The sequence below is a fragment of the Momordica charantia genome (assembly GCF_013281855.1).
Source record: "Momordica charantia cultivar OHB3-1 chromosome 3 unlocalized genomic scaffold, Mcharantia_2.0 BLBB01000003.1, whole genome shotgun sequence".
In the NCBI taxonomy this organism is placed as follows: Eukaryota; Viridiplantae; Streptophyta; class Magnoliopsida; order Cucurbitales; family Cucurbitaceae; genus Momordica; species Momordica charantia.
In genome coordinates this window covers 3872697-3890374 of record NW_028275161.1, presented here as the reverse complement: position 1 = coordinate 3890374, position 17678 = coordinate 3872697, and the positions used below count along the sequence as shown (strand labels likewise).

The following is a 17678-nucleotide window of genomic DNA, read 5'->3' as shown; positions in this document are numbered from 1 at the left end:
GAAAATCAACTTCAATGTGTTTGGTTCGTTCATGAAATACTGGATTAGATGCAATATGAAGATCTGCTTGATTATCACACCAAAGTTTCATTGGAGTGGTATGCCAAATCCCAATTCAGTCAAAAGCTGATGTATCAATACTAATTCACACACCGACTGTGCCATAGCTCTATATTCTGATTCAGCACTCGAACGCGACACCACGTTTTGTTTCTTACTTTTCCAAGAAACTAAATTACCTCCGACAAATACACAATATCCTGAGATTGATCTTCTATCTTCCTTAGAACCTGCCCAATCAGCATCTGAAAAACATTCAATATTAAGATGACCATGATCTTTATATAACAAGCCACGTCCAAGAGCACCTTTTAAATAACATAGAATATGTTCCAATGCGATCCAATGGTCAGTCGTAGGAGAACTCATAAACTGACTCATAATACTGACTGGATAAGCTATGTTTGGCCTCGTAACCGTAAGATAATTCAGCTTCCCTATTAATCTCCTATACTTCTCTGGATCTTTCAACAACTCCGCTTCCTTTGTAAGTTGTAAATTAGGTATCATTGGGGTACTACGCGGCTTAGCAGCTAACTTTCCTGTTTCAGTTAACAAGTCAAGTACATACTTTCTTTGTGACAAAAGGATCCCCCTCTTGCTCCTTGTTACTTCAATTCCTAAGAAATATTTCAACATTCCCAAATCTTTAGTATGTAATTGACTATGAAGAAAAGACTTGAGTGATAGGATGCCTGATGAATCATTACCAGTAATCACAATATCATCAACATATACAACTAGTAAGATAACACCAGACTCAGATCTTTTTAAAAAACAGAATGATCTGACTTACTCTTCTTCATTCCAAAATTCTCAATCACCTGACTGAATTTTCCAAACCATGCTCGCGGACTTTGTTTCAACCCATATAAGGATTTACGAAGGCGACATACTTTTCCATTCTCTCCCTGAGCAACAAAACCGGGTGGTTGCTCTATATAAACTTCTTTTTGAAGATCACCATGGAGGAATGCATTTCTAATATCAAGCTGATACAAGAGCCAATGGTGAATAGATGCCAATGAAATGAATAACCTAACAGAAGCCAATTTAGCAACCGGAGAAAAAGTATCAGAATAATCAATTTCGTAAGTCTGTGCATATCCTTTAGCAACAAGGCGAGCTTTCAAATGGGCAATTGATCCATCCGGATGAACTTTAACAGCAAACACCCATTTACAACCGATAGGTTTCTTTCCTGCAGGAAGATACACTAAATCCCAAGTACCATTGTCATCTAAGGCAGTCATCTCTTCCAACATAGCAGCCCACCAACGAGGATGAGACAAAGCTTCATGAATAGTTTTAGGAATAGATACAGATTCAAGGGATGCAATAAACGAACAAGTAGATAATGATAAATGGTTATATGAAACAAAAGAAGAAACAGGATAAGTACACTTACACTTACCTTTTCGAAGGGCAATAGGAAGGTCATCACTCGTTCTTGGATCCACAGGCAAAGAAGTTGATGGTATAGGGCATGAGTCCGTAGGAGGTTGTCGACGAGAATAAACTTGAGTAATAGTGGGGAGAGAAGGATCAGGCGCAGAGGGAGATGTATTGCTAGGAAGTTCTTCAGTAGAAGTAGAGACAATAGAATAGACAAGAAAGGTATCATCTTCCTGTGACTGCTCCCCTTGACTGGTACTCAAGGACGATGAAAAAGGAGTATTTTCAAAGAACGTAACGTCAGGAGAGACAAGATATCTATTGAGATCAGGACAATAACATCGATACCCTTTTTGAACACGAGAGTAACCAAGGAAAATGCATTTCAATGACTTAGGGTCTAATTTGGTGAGCTGGAGGTGAACATCCCGAACGAAACAAGTGCAATCAAATATTTTAGGTTTAATAGGAAATAAAGGTTGCGTAGGACATAGAGTACGATAAGGTATTTCACCCTTAAGAACTGACGAAGGCACGCGATTAATCAAGAAGCAAGTCGTCGAAACAGCATCAGTCCAAGAGTATTTTGGAACATGCATTTGAAACATTGAGGTCCTTGCTGTTTCGAGAAGATGTCTATTTTTCCTTTCTGCAACTCCATTTTGAGACGGAGTATCAACACACGAGGATTAATGAATAATACCATGTTCACTTAAATAGGAGCCAATAGCACCAGAAAAATATTCCTTAGCATTATCACTCAGTAGAACTTTAAGAGAGCCACCAAATTGAGTTTGAATTTCAGCATGAAAGTTACGGAAATGAGAAAGTAACTTAGAACGATGTTTCATCAAAAATAACCAAGTTACATGAGAGAAATCATCGACAAAGGTAACAAAATACCGAAATCCATTTTTGGACTCAATAGGACAAGGACCCCAAACATCAGAATGGACTAATTCAAAAAGAGCATTAGCTCGTGTATTGCCTCTAGGATAGGAACTGAGACGATGAAACTTAGCAAATTGACATGACTCACAATCTAAAGAATGCAAACTGTGAAATTGAGGACGGAGACTCTTTAACACGGAGAGAGATGGATGACCCAAACGACAATGTTCTTCGAAGGGAGTTGGCACTCGAGTGCAAACGGTGGCTGTAGGTATTTGTGTATCAAACGTGTAGAGGCCATTAGATTCACGGCCTTTACCAATAGTCTTCTTCGTTGTAAGATCCTGAAATAAACAATAACCAGTAAAGAATAAGACACAACAATTGAGATCACGAGTAAGTTTACTGACAGAGATCAAATTAAAAGAAAATTGTGGCAAATTTAAAACAGAGGTCAATGAAAGAGTAATGAAAGAGTTTTGGAGAGATGAACTGTGGCAGAGCCAAGAACAAGAGAAGTGGTGCCATCCGCTATTGTAACATCAGGTAAAGATGTTGATGGTGAAAAGGTAGCAAACAAATTGGGGTTACTTGACATATGATTCGTAGCACCAGAGTCAATGACCCATTTTGACGTGGAGGAAATAAGACATTTATTGGTATTACCTGAATCAGCAATGACAGTAATTGGATTAGAGGATGATGCCATCAATGACTCTTGATACTGTTGGAATTTAGCAAACTCTTCCGCAGAAATTGTTATCATTAATTTCTTCTCGATCATAACTTCAACAATATGGACACAAACAAAAACTGCACTGAAACAGACCAAACCAAATTTGAAGGAGGAAAGGGAATCAAACCAAACCAATTGGAATAGAGCCAAGTGAACCAAACCAGTTGAATTGAAACAATCGAACCGGACCAGAATCGATATAAATCAACCAAACCGAACCGGAATGTGACGAACCAGGCCGAAACGAACCTGAACCGGATGAACCAAACCACTTGAAACCAAACCGGTTGAACTGGACCGCTTGAACCGGATCAGGTGTTTTCTGAAACCAGAAACCCTAAGTGCTACCCCACGACAACCAGAGGGGCGAAGGCGATTGGCGGTGACGGAAGCATACGGTGACTGGGGGCGACGAAGGTGCGAAGGACGGCGAGACGAAACCCACGAATAGCAATTGGAAAACAGCAGCGTTGGCGAATCAGCAAACGGCGGCGGCGGCGGCGGTAGTAGTGAGTTGAGTTGGATAGCAATGAACAAAAACCCTGCACAAAACCCTCCAAAAGAAGCTGCCTATCATGCTCCTCCAACCTTCTATATGTGTTTTGTGTGCTGCCACTTGCGAAGACCAAGTGCATTTGTTTCTCTTTTGTCCTTATGCATCAGTTTGTTGGGATCTTTTCATTCATATGTTCAATTTAGCTTGGGTAAAGGACAAGTCAGTATCTTCGTCAATTTCTCAGTTGCTATTTGGTCCTTTCTTTTCGCCTAAAGCAAGTCTTCTTTGGGTAAACGGCCTTAAAGCGCTTATATCTGAGTTATGGTTTGAGTGGAATCAAAGGACTTTCGAAGGGAAAAGCCGCTCAGCTTTCGAATGCTACAGTATAGCTAAGTTCAAAGCCTTACAATGGTGTGCTCTCTCCAATCTCTTTGCAAATTATTCTCCTAGCATGATTTGTTCTAATTGGGAGACTTTTTTGTGTAATGTCTAGGCCTCATTTATTAAGTTTGGTTTGTTTGTATCTTTTTTTACTTTTATTTTTATTTTTATTTTTATTTTTTTCCTTCTTCGTCCCCTTCATTTCACCCCTTTGGGGGTTTGTATCTTTGAACAATTTTTGTTCCTTTTCATTTATCAATGAAAAGTTCGTTTCTTGTTAAAAAAAAAACCCTAATGGGCACCAAAACCCTAATGGGCACAAAACCTAGAGCTCTGATACCATGTAGAGACTAAGGTTGGAGAGAATCCAATGTGATGTATTCTCATTATTAAAGTCTATATATATATAGATAAATATGCAAGGTTGACCTAATCCTATAAGGAGAAGGTAAATGACAAATTAATATTAATACAAGAATATAAAATATACTAATATCTATACTCTAACGAGCCTAAACAACGAATCCTAGTTACAGAGATCTACTGGCGTAAGCTACAAGCGTAAGCCACAGGACATCGATTCTGAGAAATAAATAAATAAAAATATATATATATATATATTATAGTATAGAGGAAAATGGTTGCTGAAGACAACCAAACATTCCTCTCTCGTCATCTTCCAATTTCCTTTTGTTCTCTTTTTGTTGTATGTAAGTGAAGAATTTGGATTTGTTTCTTATGAAAAAATTGGAGAGAATGAATTTTAATCAATAGCATCTCGAGTGAATTATTCCATTAAAAGAAACTGGTTGTTTGATCTTCTATTTTTTTTCTGGTTCAGATTGAGGAAGAAGAGAGAAGGCTTGAAGCAGCCATTAAGGAGACGGAGAACCAGTTTGGAGAAGTAAATGCTGAACTAAAAGAACTAGAGCTTAAATCTGTCCGATTTAAGGAACTGGAAGAGAGGTACATGTATTTCTTTTTTAAAGATGGAAACTGAACTTGTTGATTTTTTTTTTGATAAGAAAAAATTTCATTGATGGATGAAATTACAGTGAGAGGGGTGAACCCACAAAAAAACCAAAGTAGTTACAAAAAACTTCTCCAATTGGTTAATAAAGAGTTCATACTATAAGAATGAAAATAGGGGATGTTTTACACCCTGATAAAGCATGAAAAGTAATATTGTCAAAAAGACTGATGATAGGCAGCTAATTCTCCCATATTACATTAACAAGTGAAAAAAATAATCCAATTTAGGAGAATATCCCGTATAAACTGATTACAAAACAAAGAAGATAACAACAAACACCAAGAAGATACTTTATATTTTGCTACATTCCACTGGGTATCTTTGTCTTCAAAATTTCTTTGATCCCTTTTGAACCAAAATTGTAAGGTAGTTGCTTAATTGTATTTATCAATATGAGCTTGGCTTTGCCTCCTACAAAGAAGTCAAGTCATGTTATTCCTGATACATTTGTCCATCACCCATGAAAGATTGGAGTCTCGAAATATCATACGCCTAAGATTCTGTTCGTGGAAGAACAAATGATCTTGGTCTACTCTTGCTTTCATACACAAAACCCAACCATTATATTTTTCGGCCAGATCAAGGAACCTTTGGGAATAATTATAATGGTAAACTGAACTTTAACTGGTAAAAAGTAATCATACCAACTAAAACTAAATTAAAAAATATTAAGCAAATTACAGATAATACCCCTACTAGCCTCAATCATCACCCACTATCCCCTTGGTGACCCTGTAGTCGAGTTGTTTTCTTTTGTTGGCATTATTATTCATCTCTGCCCTCACTGATGTAAAAAGAAATTCTTGAGATTGTTTTAGGTTGATGATTATCTTCTTGAACTCATTGCACAACAGGTATTGGCACGAGTATAATAATTTTCAGTTTCAGTTAATTTTACATCAGGTATGTCCTTCATTTATTATCATTTCTTTTTCTTTTTTAAGATTTTGTTGGAACCGTGAGATATAAATAAGTATGTTACTATTTCGTTGCTGGCTTCAACCAAGTTCATTATGATTTCAATAAAGCCCAAAGAAGTGAATGGAACCTTATATAATGAGAGATGTAGAATAATAGGCATGTTCATGATTATTGGTAACTTAAATTATGCTCGGGTAACCCTTTTTTATTATTAAGATCTAACCTTGTTTTTGTTCAAAGGATACAATCTCCTGGGAGAGAAAACCCAAAAAAAGAAAAAGGAAAGGGAACCATGGAGAGAATTACAACCCAACTAAACGAGAAATATAATGGATATTGATGGGAAGAGAAGTGTTGGTTTATTATTTGTAACAACCCAACTAAACGAGAAATATAATAGATATTGATTGGAAGAGAAGTGTTGGTTTATTATTTGTAAATATTAGCTGTAAATTAGTTGTCAATATTAATTGTTATTTTATCTTTGTTTCCTTTTATGTTTGAGTCTCTCTTCTTGGCTATGTATTTCTTATTAATTAATTATTGGAATACAAATATTTTTATTCCACCTAAATCAAGTTGGTATCAGAGCTAGTTTATCCTTAAAACCCTAGTCACTATAAACTCAGCCGTCGCCACCACCACTACCTCGCTGTCAGAACCCTAGCCACCATCCTCAATCGGCGCATCCTACATCTGGACAATTCCTTCGTGCGGGGCTGTTCATATTGCCGGCTGATCATCCTTCCATCACTATCGACGTTCGCAGATCTGGAGCCAGAGGTCGCAGATCTGGGGAAATCGTCGTCGCTGTTCACGTTCTGCGTTCAGTTTTCAGATCTTCGTGCCACACCTTTGTTCCGCTGCTGTCCGTGTGTATTTCGCTGTCGTCCGTGCCTGTTTCGCCGCCCTTAGCATTCGTTCCAACGTTCTGCAGGTCCGTGGGTCAGTTTTAGTCTGCTGTCACTCGCCGTGCGTCTTCCACGTATGCTGGGATTCGAGCCCAGGTCTCCACATCTACTGGTTACCGTTCTTTGCAGATCTGTGGGTAAAAATCAAGGTTTGTTAGTGTACAAACCCAGATTTGGTTCGGTTCGAATTTTGGTTCGGTTGGGTTCACTCAGTTCGGTCTGGGTAAATTTTTTACCCAAAATTATTATCTTCAGGGGAGAAACTGAATTTAGAGGATGATAATTCTTGGGATATACCTGCTCCTCCTCCTAATGTTTTAAGTCCCAACTTTACTAGTCCTAGTCCTTCAATGCCAAGCGTAGAAAACTCTGATTCAGGGGGAGAATTACTACGAAATGATCAAATTGATCCAAATCCTGAGTTTAAGTTTTATACTAGAAAAAGACTCAATCAAATGAATGAGGACCAGATAGCTGACTCATGACAGACCCAATGTGAAACTCCGAGGGATAATTCTTACTCGTACTTGCACCAAATATCCCATTACAAACTATATCTCTTATGAAAAACTATCAAGTAGTCATAAAGCCTTTATGTCTAGGATAACCAACTTGTTTATTCCAAGGAACATACAAGAAGCCCTAAATGATCAAATTGGAAACTAGCTGTTATGGAGGAGATGAGTGCTCTAAGACAGAATTGTACATGGGAGATAGTAGATTTGCCAAGAGATAAGAAAACTTTGGGGTGTAAATGGGTTTTTACAATCAAGTGTAATGCTGATGGTAGTGTTGGAAGGTAGAAAGCTAGACTAGTTGCAAAGGGATTTACTCAAACCTATGGGATTGATTATCAGGAAACTTTTGCTTCTGTTGCTAAAATCAACTCTATTAGGATACTTTTATCTCTAGCTGCAAATTTAGATTGGTCCCTTCACCAACTTGATGTAAAAAATGCCTTTCTGAATGAAGAAGTATTTATGAGTTTACCACCAGGTTTTGAAGCTAATCTTGGAAAACTAAAAGACAAAGTATGTCAGTTAAAGAAATCTTTATATGGACTCAAACAATCTCCAAGAGTATGGTTTGAGCAATTTGGTAAAGTAGTCATGAGCTATGGATTTCTTCAGAGTCAAGCTGATCATACCATCTTTTACAAACGTTCTGAAAATAATAAGACTGCAATTTTGATTGTCTATGTAGATGACATTGTGCTTGAACCTGAACTTTTATTATCTCTAGCTGTTGGAACAGGGGCGGTTGAAGAAAGTCGTCTGGAGATTCGAACGCCCGAGGGGGCCGGGCGTAGCGCGTTCTTTTTTGGGACCTATATGATCGGGATAGCGGACCCAAAGCTATGGAACTTGGGTGACTTTGCCTCCCCGGAAGAAAAAGAGCCCCGCTGCAGAATATAAAAAATCTTCCAAATCAATGATGATGAAGTAGAACTGGTCACTCGAAAGAAAAGACTCGCAAGTGAATTTCAAATTAAGGACCTAGGAATGTTAAAGTACTTCCTAGGAATGGAGTTTGTAAGATCTAAGAAAGGTATCTTTGTTAACCAAAGAAAATATATTCTTGATTTACTTGGAGAAACAGGTTTGCTTGGATGCAAGGTAGCTGAAACTCCTATTGAACCTAATTTGAAATTGGAAGCTGTAAGAGAAGTAAAAGATAAAGAACGATATCAAAGCCTTGTGGGAAGACTCATCTACTTGTCTCACACACGTCCAGATATTACATTTGTAGTAAGCATGGTAAGCCAATTTATGCACTCACCAGGATCAGCTGCCTATAGAATTTTAAGATATCTGAAAGGAACTCCAGGAAGAGGTATATTGTTCAAAAAACACAATCATTTGCAGGTTGAAGTTTATACCGATGTTGATTGGTCATTTGTTGGTGGTAACTTAGTAACTTGGTGAAGTAAGAAACAAAATGGAGTGACCAAAAGCAGTGCTGAAGCAGAATTTAGGGCCTTAGCCCATGGTATTTGTGAACAGATGTAGATAAAAAGGTTACTTGAAGAATTGAGAGTATTTCAGAAGGCACCCATACGAGTTTATTGCGACAACAAGGCTGCCATTTCTCTAGCCCACAATCCAGTTCAACATGATAGGACTAAGCATATAGAAATTGACAGACATTTCATAAAAGAAAAAGTTGACACCGGCATGATATGTATCCCTTACCTCCCAAAATGGAAAAGACTGCCGATGTGTTGACAAAAGGACTACCGAAAGTACAATTTGACAGCTTGAGGGGGATTGTTGGTTTATTATTTGTAAATATTAGCTGTTGTCAATATTAATTGTTATTTTATCTTTATTTCCTTTTATGTTTGAGCTTCTCTTCTATATAAGAAGGCTACATATTTCTTATTAATTAATTATTGGGATACAAATATTTTTATTCCACCTAAATCAAGTAGAAGCTAACCTTGTTTTGGTCTAGCTTGGTATGCAATAAACTTTTGATCATTGGACTTAATCGATCATCCAATTATGGAGTCAGATGCATTGGATATAAAAGATCGTTGGAATATTTTATTATTGGAGTTAGGTGATGGCCTAAGCTTTTTAACCTTGTGAATGTTGGAAAGAGTTAACAAGGGCCAATGTTGGAAAGCTTTTTAACCATGGGTTGGTGTTGTGTCCAATAAGCACTAATGTAAATAAGAAAGGATTAGAGGGAATGAGTTCAAACTATGGTGTCCACATACCTGGGATTTAATATCCTAGAAGTTTCCTTGGCAACAAAATGGAGTAGGTTCAAGCTGTTGTCCCATGAGATTAGTCGAGGTGCGTGTAACTTGGCACGCTCACGGATATTAAAAAAAATGGTGGAAAGAGTTAATGGAGTTTTAGCTAGTAAAATAATCTTTGGGATAAATTAAAGTTCTATAAGGAGTTTTTGCTATCAATATAGTACTTTCTCCTGACGTAGGCTACTAGTAATGAGTAAAATTGGGATTGCAGTCTTGGTGATGGCATTAGTTTTGACTTTCCAATAAAAATTAAAAAAATTAAAATCAGATCGGAAATGGGATCCTAAGACAGTAGGACTGCATTGGTGTGTCTTTTTGCAGAAAAATAGAAAGAAAATCAAAACCATTTAATATTTTCAATGTTCCATTAGTCTTGATTGTTGGTACACTTTTCTTCAAATGTTTGAGTTGAATTGGACTTTTGGTAACTCAGCAAGCCAGAACGTGGGGTTTCTCTTTTGTGCGATGGATTTAACGGGAACGAAGAAGACTATGGGAAGATTCAGCACCATGTCTGGCACTATACTTTTCTAATTCTTTTAATTAGATGAATGGATTTTTTTCCCTAAAAAGAATGAAAACTATTTAATAATTTATATTACTGTCGTGACATTTTTTCTGGCTGTATCTAACTGATACACTACTGCTTATGACCCATATTACATGATCCGTACTGAGAATCCCTATGCAAGTTTAAATTTTCAATTATGAAAAAATTCATAATCATCCTCTATTCAGCAAAAAGGAATTACTGCCTAATCTTGACTTCTTGAGTATCTTTTCTATTACGTTGTTGAGTGAATGAGGACTTTAACAGGAAGAGAGGGATGCAATTTTAGCGAAGATAGAAGTTTCACAAGCACATTTGGAGTCGTTGAAGCGAACAAATGTGCTCAATGATGCATTTCCCATTTGGCATGATGGGGAGTTTGGAACGATTAACAATTTCCGGCTTGGACGTCTTCCTAAGATTCCAGTATGATAACTAACCTATCCTATTGTTTCTGTATTTAGAATTTTTAGTTATTACTATTAGACTCTTTTTTCTCACTAACTTTTGTGTTGAAACATTTAGGTTGAATGGGATGAAATAAATGCTGCATGGGGACAGGCTAGCCTTCTTCTTCATACTATGTGTCAGTATTTCAGGCCAAGGTTTCAGTATCCTTTTTTAAGTAACAATTTATGACACAAACACTTCCAGGAATATTCTGAGCAATCGTTAAGTTCCTTTCTGTTGTGGATTATCTTTTGATTATTACATTTGCATTGGTGATTTGGATAGATTGAGATGAAATGATGTCGCAGATCTTTAACAAAGTGTAAAACAAGTTCTGGTAAGAAAGGATGGAGAAAGTAACTTGACAACTTTAGAACAGAAATATGCAGGAAAGAAAAATTGAAGATCCGTGTACTGGAGCGTTGTTTCTTGTAGTGAGCATCAGATTAGAGAAATTAGTCGTAAATAATTTAGATTGGTAATTGCTTCAACAACATATGAAGGGAAACCTAGAGGCAGTTGATCAAAAAATACATTTTACCCTTTAAAATGTGAATTCCAATTTGCATTCTGGTCTTGGAACATTGTTGGGCGACATCTGTAAAGTTGATTGTTTTGAACTTCTGTTCTGGGAACAATACTCTTCCCAATTCTTCCTTTGTGCATCTCTTCGTGTCTGAAATCAGTATAGGAAATCCAGATTGAGTAAAGAACCCTATTTCTTTAATTCGTTATTTCCTAGATATCGTATAAAAATACTTCCAATGGGGAGCTACCCTCGCATCATGGACAATAACAGTACATATGAATTGTAAGTAAATATAATTTTTTTTTTAAATTTCATTAATTCATTAAATTGCACGGACTCCAATTCTTTGAAACATTCTTTAGGACTCTTGATTTCATATCTCAGTAATTTAATAGGTTTGGACCTGTGAACTTATTTTGGAGTACTCGTTATGACAAAGCCATGACGTTATTCTTGACATGCCTAAAGGAATTTGCCGACTTTGCAAATTCTAGGGATCAGGAGAACAACATACCACATGAGAAGTGTTTCAAGTTGCCGTATAAGTAAGTTCTATTATTTTTGATTTCATGCATCCTCTCCATGTAATTGTATTGATTTTATTTTACTTTTAAAACCTAGTGTTAGCATGATCTTTGTAGCTTTCACTGCGGAGTGAAGCATGTTGGATTCACTGAACTTCTTAACTGTATGTAGTTCAACTTACTGCATGCGAGTCACTCTAGTGGTGTAGATCCTATGGAAGTGCCAGCACTTTTAAGAGTGTTTAGACTGCATTTGCTCCTATTCATGTCCCCTCTTATATGAGCTACCTTTTACAATTTTTTTAATGAAAAACTGAGGTTTCATTCAGAAGAATGAAAGAATATAAAAGGCGTACAAAAAGACAGCCCAATAAAAGGAGCCAAACTAGAACCATTCGGGACTCCAATCTAACAAAATCTGTCTTCAATGGTAATTAAAAAAAGCTTTGGATATAAAGTCTAAAGAGGGACGGGTCCTAGAGTGACACTTATTATCAAATATTTAGCGAATTACACTTTTGGACTCTGAAATTTTGTATTCTAAATTTTAAAATCTTATAATGTAAGTTGTTTCACACGGTTAGTTTTTCATCAGCCTCTGCAACAGAAAGCTGATTGAAAACAAAATTAAATATTAAGACAAAGAAAACTTCTTCCATCCTCAACCAAAATTACTGCCACAAAAAGTTTAAATTAAATTAAATTAAATACCAAGATAAAGAACTTCTCTTTCCCCATTACCCTCTCCTTCTCTCTTATCAATTTCTCTTTCCCCATGATATATTTATAAATATATTTTAGGGAAAAATACATTTTTGGTCCCTGAGGTTTGAAGTAGGTGTCTATTTGGTCCCTGAAGTTTCAAATGAACACTTTTAGTCCTTGAAGTTTAAGAAATGGTTCTAAATGGTCCTTGAAACCCTTTGACCGTTAGTTGACCCTAACAGAATGCTTATGTGGCAGTTAAATACTTATTGGACTATGATTATATGGCAATTTTAAATTAGTTGGCAAAAATATATTAATTTTATATTATGTTATGTTGTTTTGACTGTTGACGTGGCAAAAATACATTTTATATTATCTTCTCCCTTTTCCTTTTTTCTCTATTCCCTCCTTCCTTCTTCTCCAGCAGACCTTGCACTTATCAGATCTGGTGCAAAACCAAAATGTTTGCACTTTTCAATCCCCACCAAACCAAAAACCCCACCTTTCATCCTTCACTTTCTGCTCTGTTTTTTCTGCTTCATTGAGCAAAATCCCCTCTCTTCCCTCCCACCAAACCAATTCAATTCCTTCAAATTATCATTCTTATTAAATTCATTTCTCCTCTCCCTCTTATGGCTCAAAAACAAAATCAAACCCAATCATGAAGAAGCTCCTCCCCATTCCCTCCTTTCTGGCCTTCCTCCGTTCCTTTGTTTCTGCTATGTCGACTCAGCCGCCGGGTCCTGCCGGTCCGACCAACATCACGGTCATCCTCAAAAAGGTCGACCAGTTCACAACCTTCATTAATCTCCTCAAAAGCACACAACAGAGCGACCAAATCAATTTGGCCACTGGCGTCGTCGACGCCGTCGTCGCCAACACCATTTACACCGACGGCCAACTTGTCGTTTACCACGTCGCCAACTAAATGTCCGTTCCATATTTGACTTCGAAGCTTTCAGATCTGGAGAGCAAACTCCATATCTGAAACGGTCTGTCGGTGGATGTCGATAGCAATGGGTGGCAGCATCGATAAAGCGAGAGTCGTCGGACGGTGTAGGCAAGGTCCACCGGAGAAGAAGGAAGGAGTAAAGAGAGAAGAAATGAGAAGATAATATAAAATGTATTATTGTCACGTCAACAGTCAAATCAACCCAATATAATATAAATTTAATATATTTTTGCCACCTAATTTAAAATTGCCACATAATTATAGTTCAAAAGTATTTAACTGCCACATAAGCATTCTCTTAGGTCAACTAACGGTCAAAGAGTTTCAAGGACCATTTAGAACCATTTCTTAAATTTCAGGGACTAAAAATACTAATTTTAAAATTTTAGGGACCAAATAGACACCCTACTTCAAACCTCAGGGACCAAAAGTGTATTTTTCCATATATTTTTTGATAAGAGACTTGTGTATTTTAAGTACCGCAAGAAAAGGAAACAACCCAAGGGTTGGAATAGAAGGAACCCCACCCAAGGACTAGATCAACGCTTTTCAATTGCTCATAATTGCTCATAACCATGGAAAGGTTCTAATTACCAAAGAATTTCCTATAGTTGATACACTGCCAAGAAGTAGTATTCTCTACATTTCTACAAAAAAAAAAAAAAATTCAAAAGGAGAAATCTTGTTTTCAGAAACACTGGGATTTCTTTCCAACCAAAGGTGCCATAGTAGAGCTCTCAAGGCACAACTCCACAAGAATTTAGCCTTGTTAGGAAGAATCCATCATTGAAGAACTTCGGAAGGCCAACCGTCAACTTGATTAGGAAGACAAACCGAAACCCCGAAAAGATCTGGAAGGTAGTTCCAACCACGAACAGCTAAAGGACGGTTAACAAACAAATGACCAATGGTCTCAGCGTTAATCATATAGAGTTTGCAAACCGAGGTAAAAAGCATCCATATGTTACACTTCTTTTGGAGGATTTCATGAGTATTTAAACTTCTATGAGCGGGTGACCACAAAAACACCTTCACTTTCTTTGGAGAAGTAAACTTCCAAATAGCTGAAAGGAGGGAAGATTTCACAGAAGGGGTGCAATCATCCATCTTCAAGCAAGCTGATCGAGTGGAAAAATTCCCCCCTTTACCTACAACCCGATCTTCCCCTTCTCCTAACCGCACCTTATCAATTACACTAATCAGCTCCACCCAACTGTCTATCTCCCAGTCAAAGAGGCCTCTACGAAGGCCTAGGTTCCGGTCATTCTCAACTTTGTTCCAACACTCTGCTATCGTGGCATCTTTCTTTGTGGAGAGATTAAAAAAAACAGGGAAGTTGTGTTGAGAGGGTGTTCCAAGCCATCTATCATGCCAAAACTTTATACGGGCCCCTTTTGTCACCTAGAACTCGAGGAATTTGAAGAAGAAGGCATTGTTCTTAAAGATATCAAAACAAGGTCTACCTTTAGCTCTTCCTTTGGAAGGGAGGGTGGACCAGCCATGGGAAGCTTCCCCATAAATAATCACAATTACTTTTCTCCATAGTTCATCTTTCTCTTGGGTGAATCTCCATGGCCATTTGAGGAGCAAGCTATTGTTCTTCTGTTTTAGAGCTCCAATGCCAAGGCCTCCATACTGAAGGGGAAGACTAGTCTTTCCCCAATTTACTAGGTGGTTGCACGACCCTTTCAAGCTCCCTCCATTCCAGAAGAAATTCAGTATAAGCTTTCCAATCTCTTTGACAACCCCTACTGGAGTTTTAAGGACTGAAAAATAATAGAGGGGGATACTGGTGAGAACAGATTGCGCAAGCATTAATCGGCCCCTCTTTAAAAGTGTTAGGTTCTTCCACTTATCGATCTTCTTCCTAATTTTATCAATCACCGGGTCCCAGAACTTTTTCTTATAATTTCCTCCCAGAGGGATACCCAAATAAGAGAAGGGAAGGCGTTCCACTTACAACCTAACTGGCTTGCCATCTCCGGAACAGTATTTTCCTCAACATGTAGTATACCAATGATGCCAGTCTTCCCAAGGTTCAAAGGCAGCCCTTGCGTGAGAAGAAAAATGTTTTATCACAGTCCACCAATTTTCAAGCATCCCTGGCTGATTTGGGCAAAATATGATCGTGTCGTCTGTGTACTGAAGGTGAGAAATCTCCACTTCCTTCGTCCCGACCGCAAAGGCTCTGATAAACCTTCTTTGACTGCAAAAATGAATCAGACAGCTGAAAGAGTCACCTATCAAGGTAAATAAGAAGGGAGATAAGGGATCACCTTATCTTAAACCACGTTTCGCAATAATCTTCTCCCAAGGCCTTCCATTGATAAGAATTGAAAAGTTAACTGAGGATAAACATCCTTTTATCCACATTCTCCAACGACGGCCAAAGCCCTTGCTGCCCTCCCATATTTTTTCCACAAGAAAAGAAATTTGAACGTTGTGGTAGAAAGAAAGGGAGGGAAATTGGAGAAAAATATATATACTTTTAAACTTATGTTTTGGCTTGAATTAGAAGACAAGAAGTTTTTGTTTTGATGTTGCTTTTTGCTACATAAGTAATAAAAGATGTGTCACTCAGAATAGTTAATATTTCAAAATTATAAAGAAAAAGATCATTTAGTTTTATTTCTGATAGTTATAAGATTTGAAAACTTAGGGACTGGATAGAAAAAGTTGAAATCTCAAAGGGTTAGAAGTGTAATTTTCTAAAAGTATATGGTTGATGAGATGTATGCTATTTGAGCAAGTATTGATATAGCTGGTAACCTGGCAAATATTTCTCCAGACATTAGTAGCTGTGTTACCTTGTTTTTTGTGTGAGAGAGATGTACATACAGTGACAGTTTCTGGCTGTTCCTACGGCTAAATGCAGCACAACATCAAATGAAATGATAAATTCTTTGGACTTTCTGTGTATGAAACACAGGCCCTAGGATGATTCAGTAGTTTCATCCTGGGGATAAATTGAGGTTGTCTTACAAAAAATGTTAGATGCATCATTTTTTTAGTTTAATCAGAAAACGATTGACAGAGATACAGTATGATGTCATTGCATGGGCAACATGAAATGACCTCATAAGATGTTATGATGGTATGGTGTTTTTACCAGATCTAACTAGTAGGTTGCATACCATGACCATGAAGATGTTATACTGTAGTTAATGTATGGAAGAGAGAAAACACTTGCATATCAAAATCAGTCTCTCACATTTGCCACATCGTGCTTATTTGTTATGTTAGCTTATGTATGATCTGGATTTTCTGTTATCAGTCTAGCTCGCTTTTTGATTATCTTCGGACGGTGTTGCAGGATCGAGAACGACAAGGTCGAAAACTACTCCATCACTCAAAGCTTCAACAAACAAGAGTATTGGACGAAAGCTCTCAAGTATACTCTCTGCAATTTGAAGTGGGCCCTTTACTGGTTTGTTGGCAATACAAATTTCCAGCCTCTTTCTGCAGTTGGCTCATCACACATCGAGGTTCCTTCAGTTGGCTCTTTATATACAAAGCGTGGCGCCGACTCCAGGTCCGAATATAGAAATTCTTCAAACAAGTGATGACAAAGTTGCAAACATAACTGCATCTGTACAGGAAGTCTAGGATTTAGTCTCTCTCTGTGTCTCTGTACATGAAGACATATTCTTTTAGATGTTTATTACTGTTTCTTCATCAACTATTCAATTAGATAGCAAGACAAATGGTTTTTAATTCTTTGCTTTGTTCATAGAATAGACACGAATATGCATTTTTACTTTCTGTCAAGTGAAAAATAGCCTTCGACTTGTAACAACTAGAGTGTAGTTGAAGATGATAATTTCTGCATGTATATATGAATCTATGATCTACGAACTCATAGTATGTTTAATTCTATTCTACTCTGATGGTTAAAAAGAGAGACTGGCAGTGTAACAAGTTTGTTAGCAGAACCAGGAAGAAGAAACAGTGACATGTTGGCAAAAATAGTGAGCAAGTTGTTTTTGTTGATGTTTGTTTTTATATGTTTACCATTGTAGTTGAAAGATGGTACGTTTTAGGTACAGTTTACTTGTGTAAAATGTTTTGTGGAGAATGAAATCAATTGATGGGACTCACCTTAAATTTGAGATTAAAAAATTTATCATAAATCTAATGCTCTTTTACAATTTTTTTTTATTATCATAGAAATAAGAACACTTTTTAAAGAGGTGTACAACGCAATGTGTTTTTCTAATTCTACTTATAATTTTAAGGATCACAATATAGGCATAAATTGAAAGATTGAACTAATGATAGTAATTGGAGTCAATCAGATGTGTAACCACTGTAACCTATGTGGCCTATGGATGATATTTACAAAACTTCTTTTAGATGTCCATTATATGAATTATA

The 17678-nt window shown here is 37.1% G+C and overlaps 1 protein-coding gene across 2 annotated transcripts in view; it reads left to right on the top strand.

Moving 5' to 3' along the window:
- Positions 1-17222, top strand: part of ATG6 (AUTOPHAGY 6) — a 29306-nt gene extending 12084 nt beyond the window's left edge. For both annotated transcript variants that reach the window (XM_022295802.2, XM_088122285.1), the window contains 7 exons: positions 4801-4925; positions 5847-5895; positions 10409-10567; positions 10667-10752; positions 11334-11402; positions 11516-11665; positions 16618-17222. In XM_022295802.2, the coding sequence (XP_022151494.1) occupies positions 4801-4925; positions 5847-5895; positions 10409-10567; positions 10667-10752; positions 11334-11402; positions 11516-11665; positions 16618-16867 (888 nt within the window). In that variant the 3' untranslated portion in view covers positions 16868-17222. The remainder of the gene's footprint in view (positions 1-4800; positions 4926-5846; positions 5896-10408; positions 10568-10666; positions 10753-11333; positions 11403-11515; positions 11666-16617) is intronic.
- Positions 17223-17678: the final 456 nt, after the last annotated feature.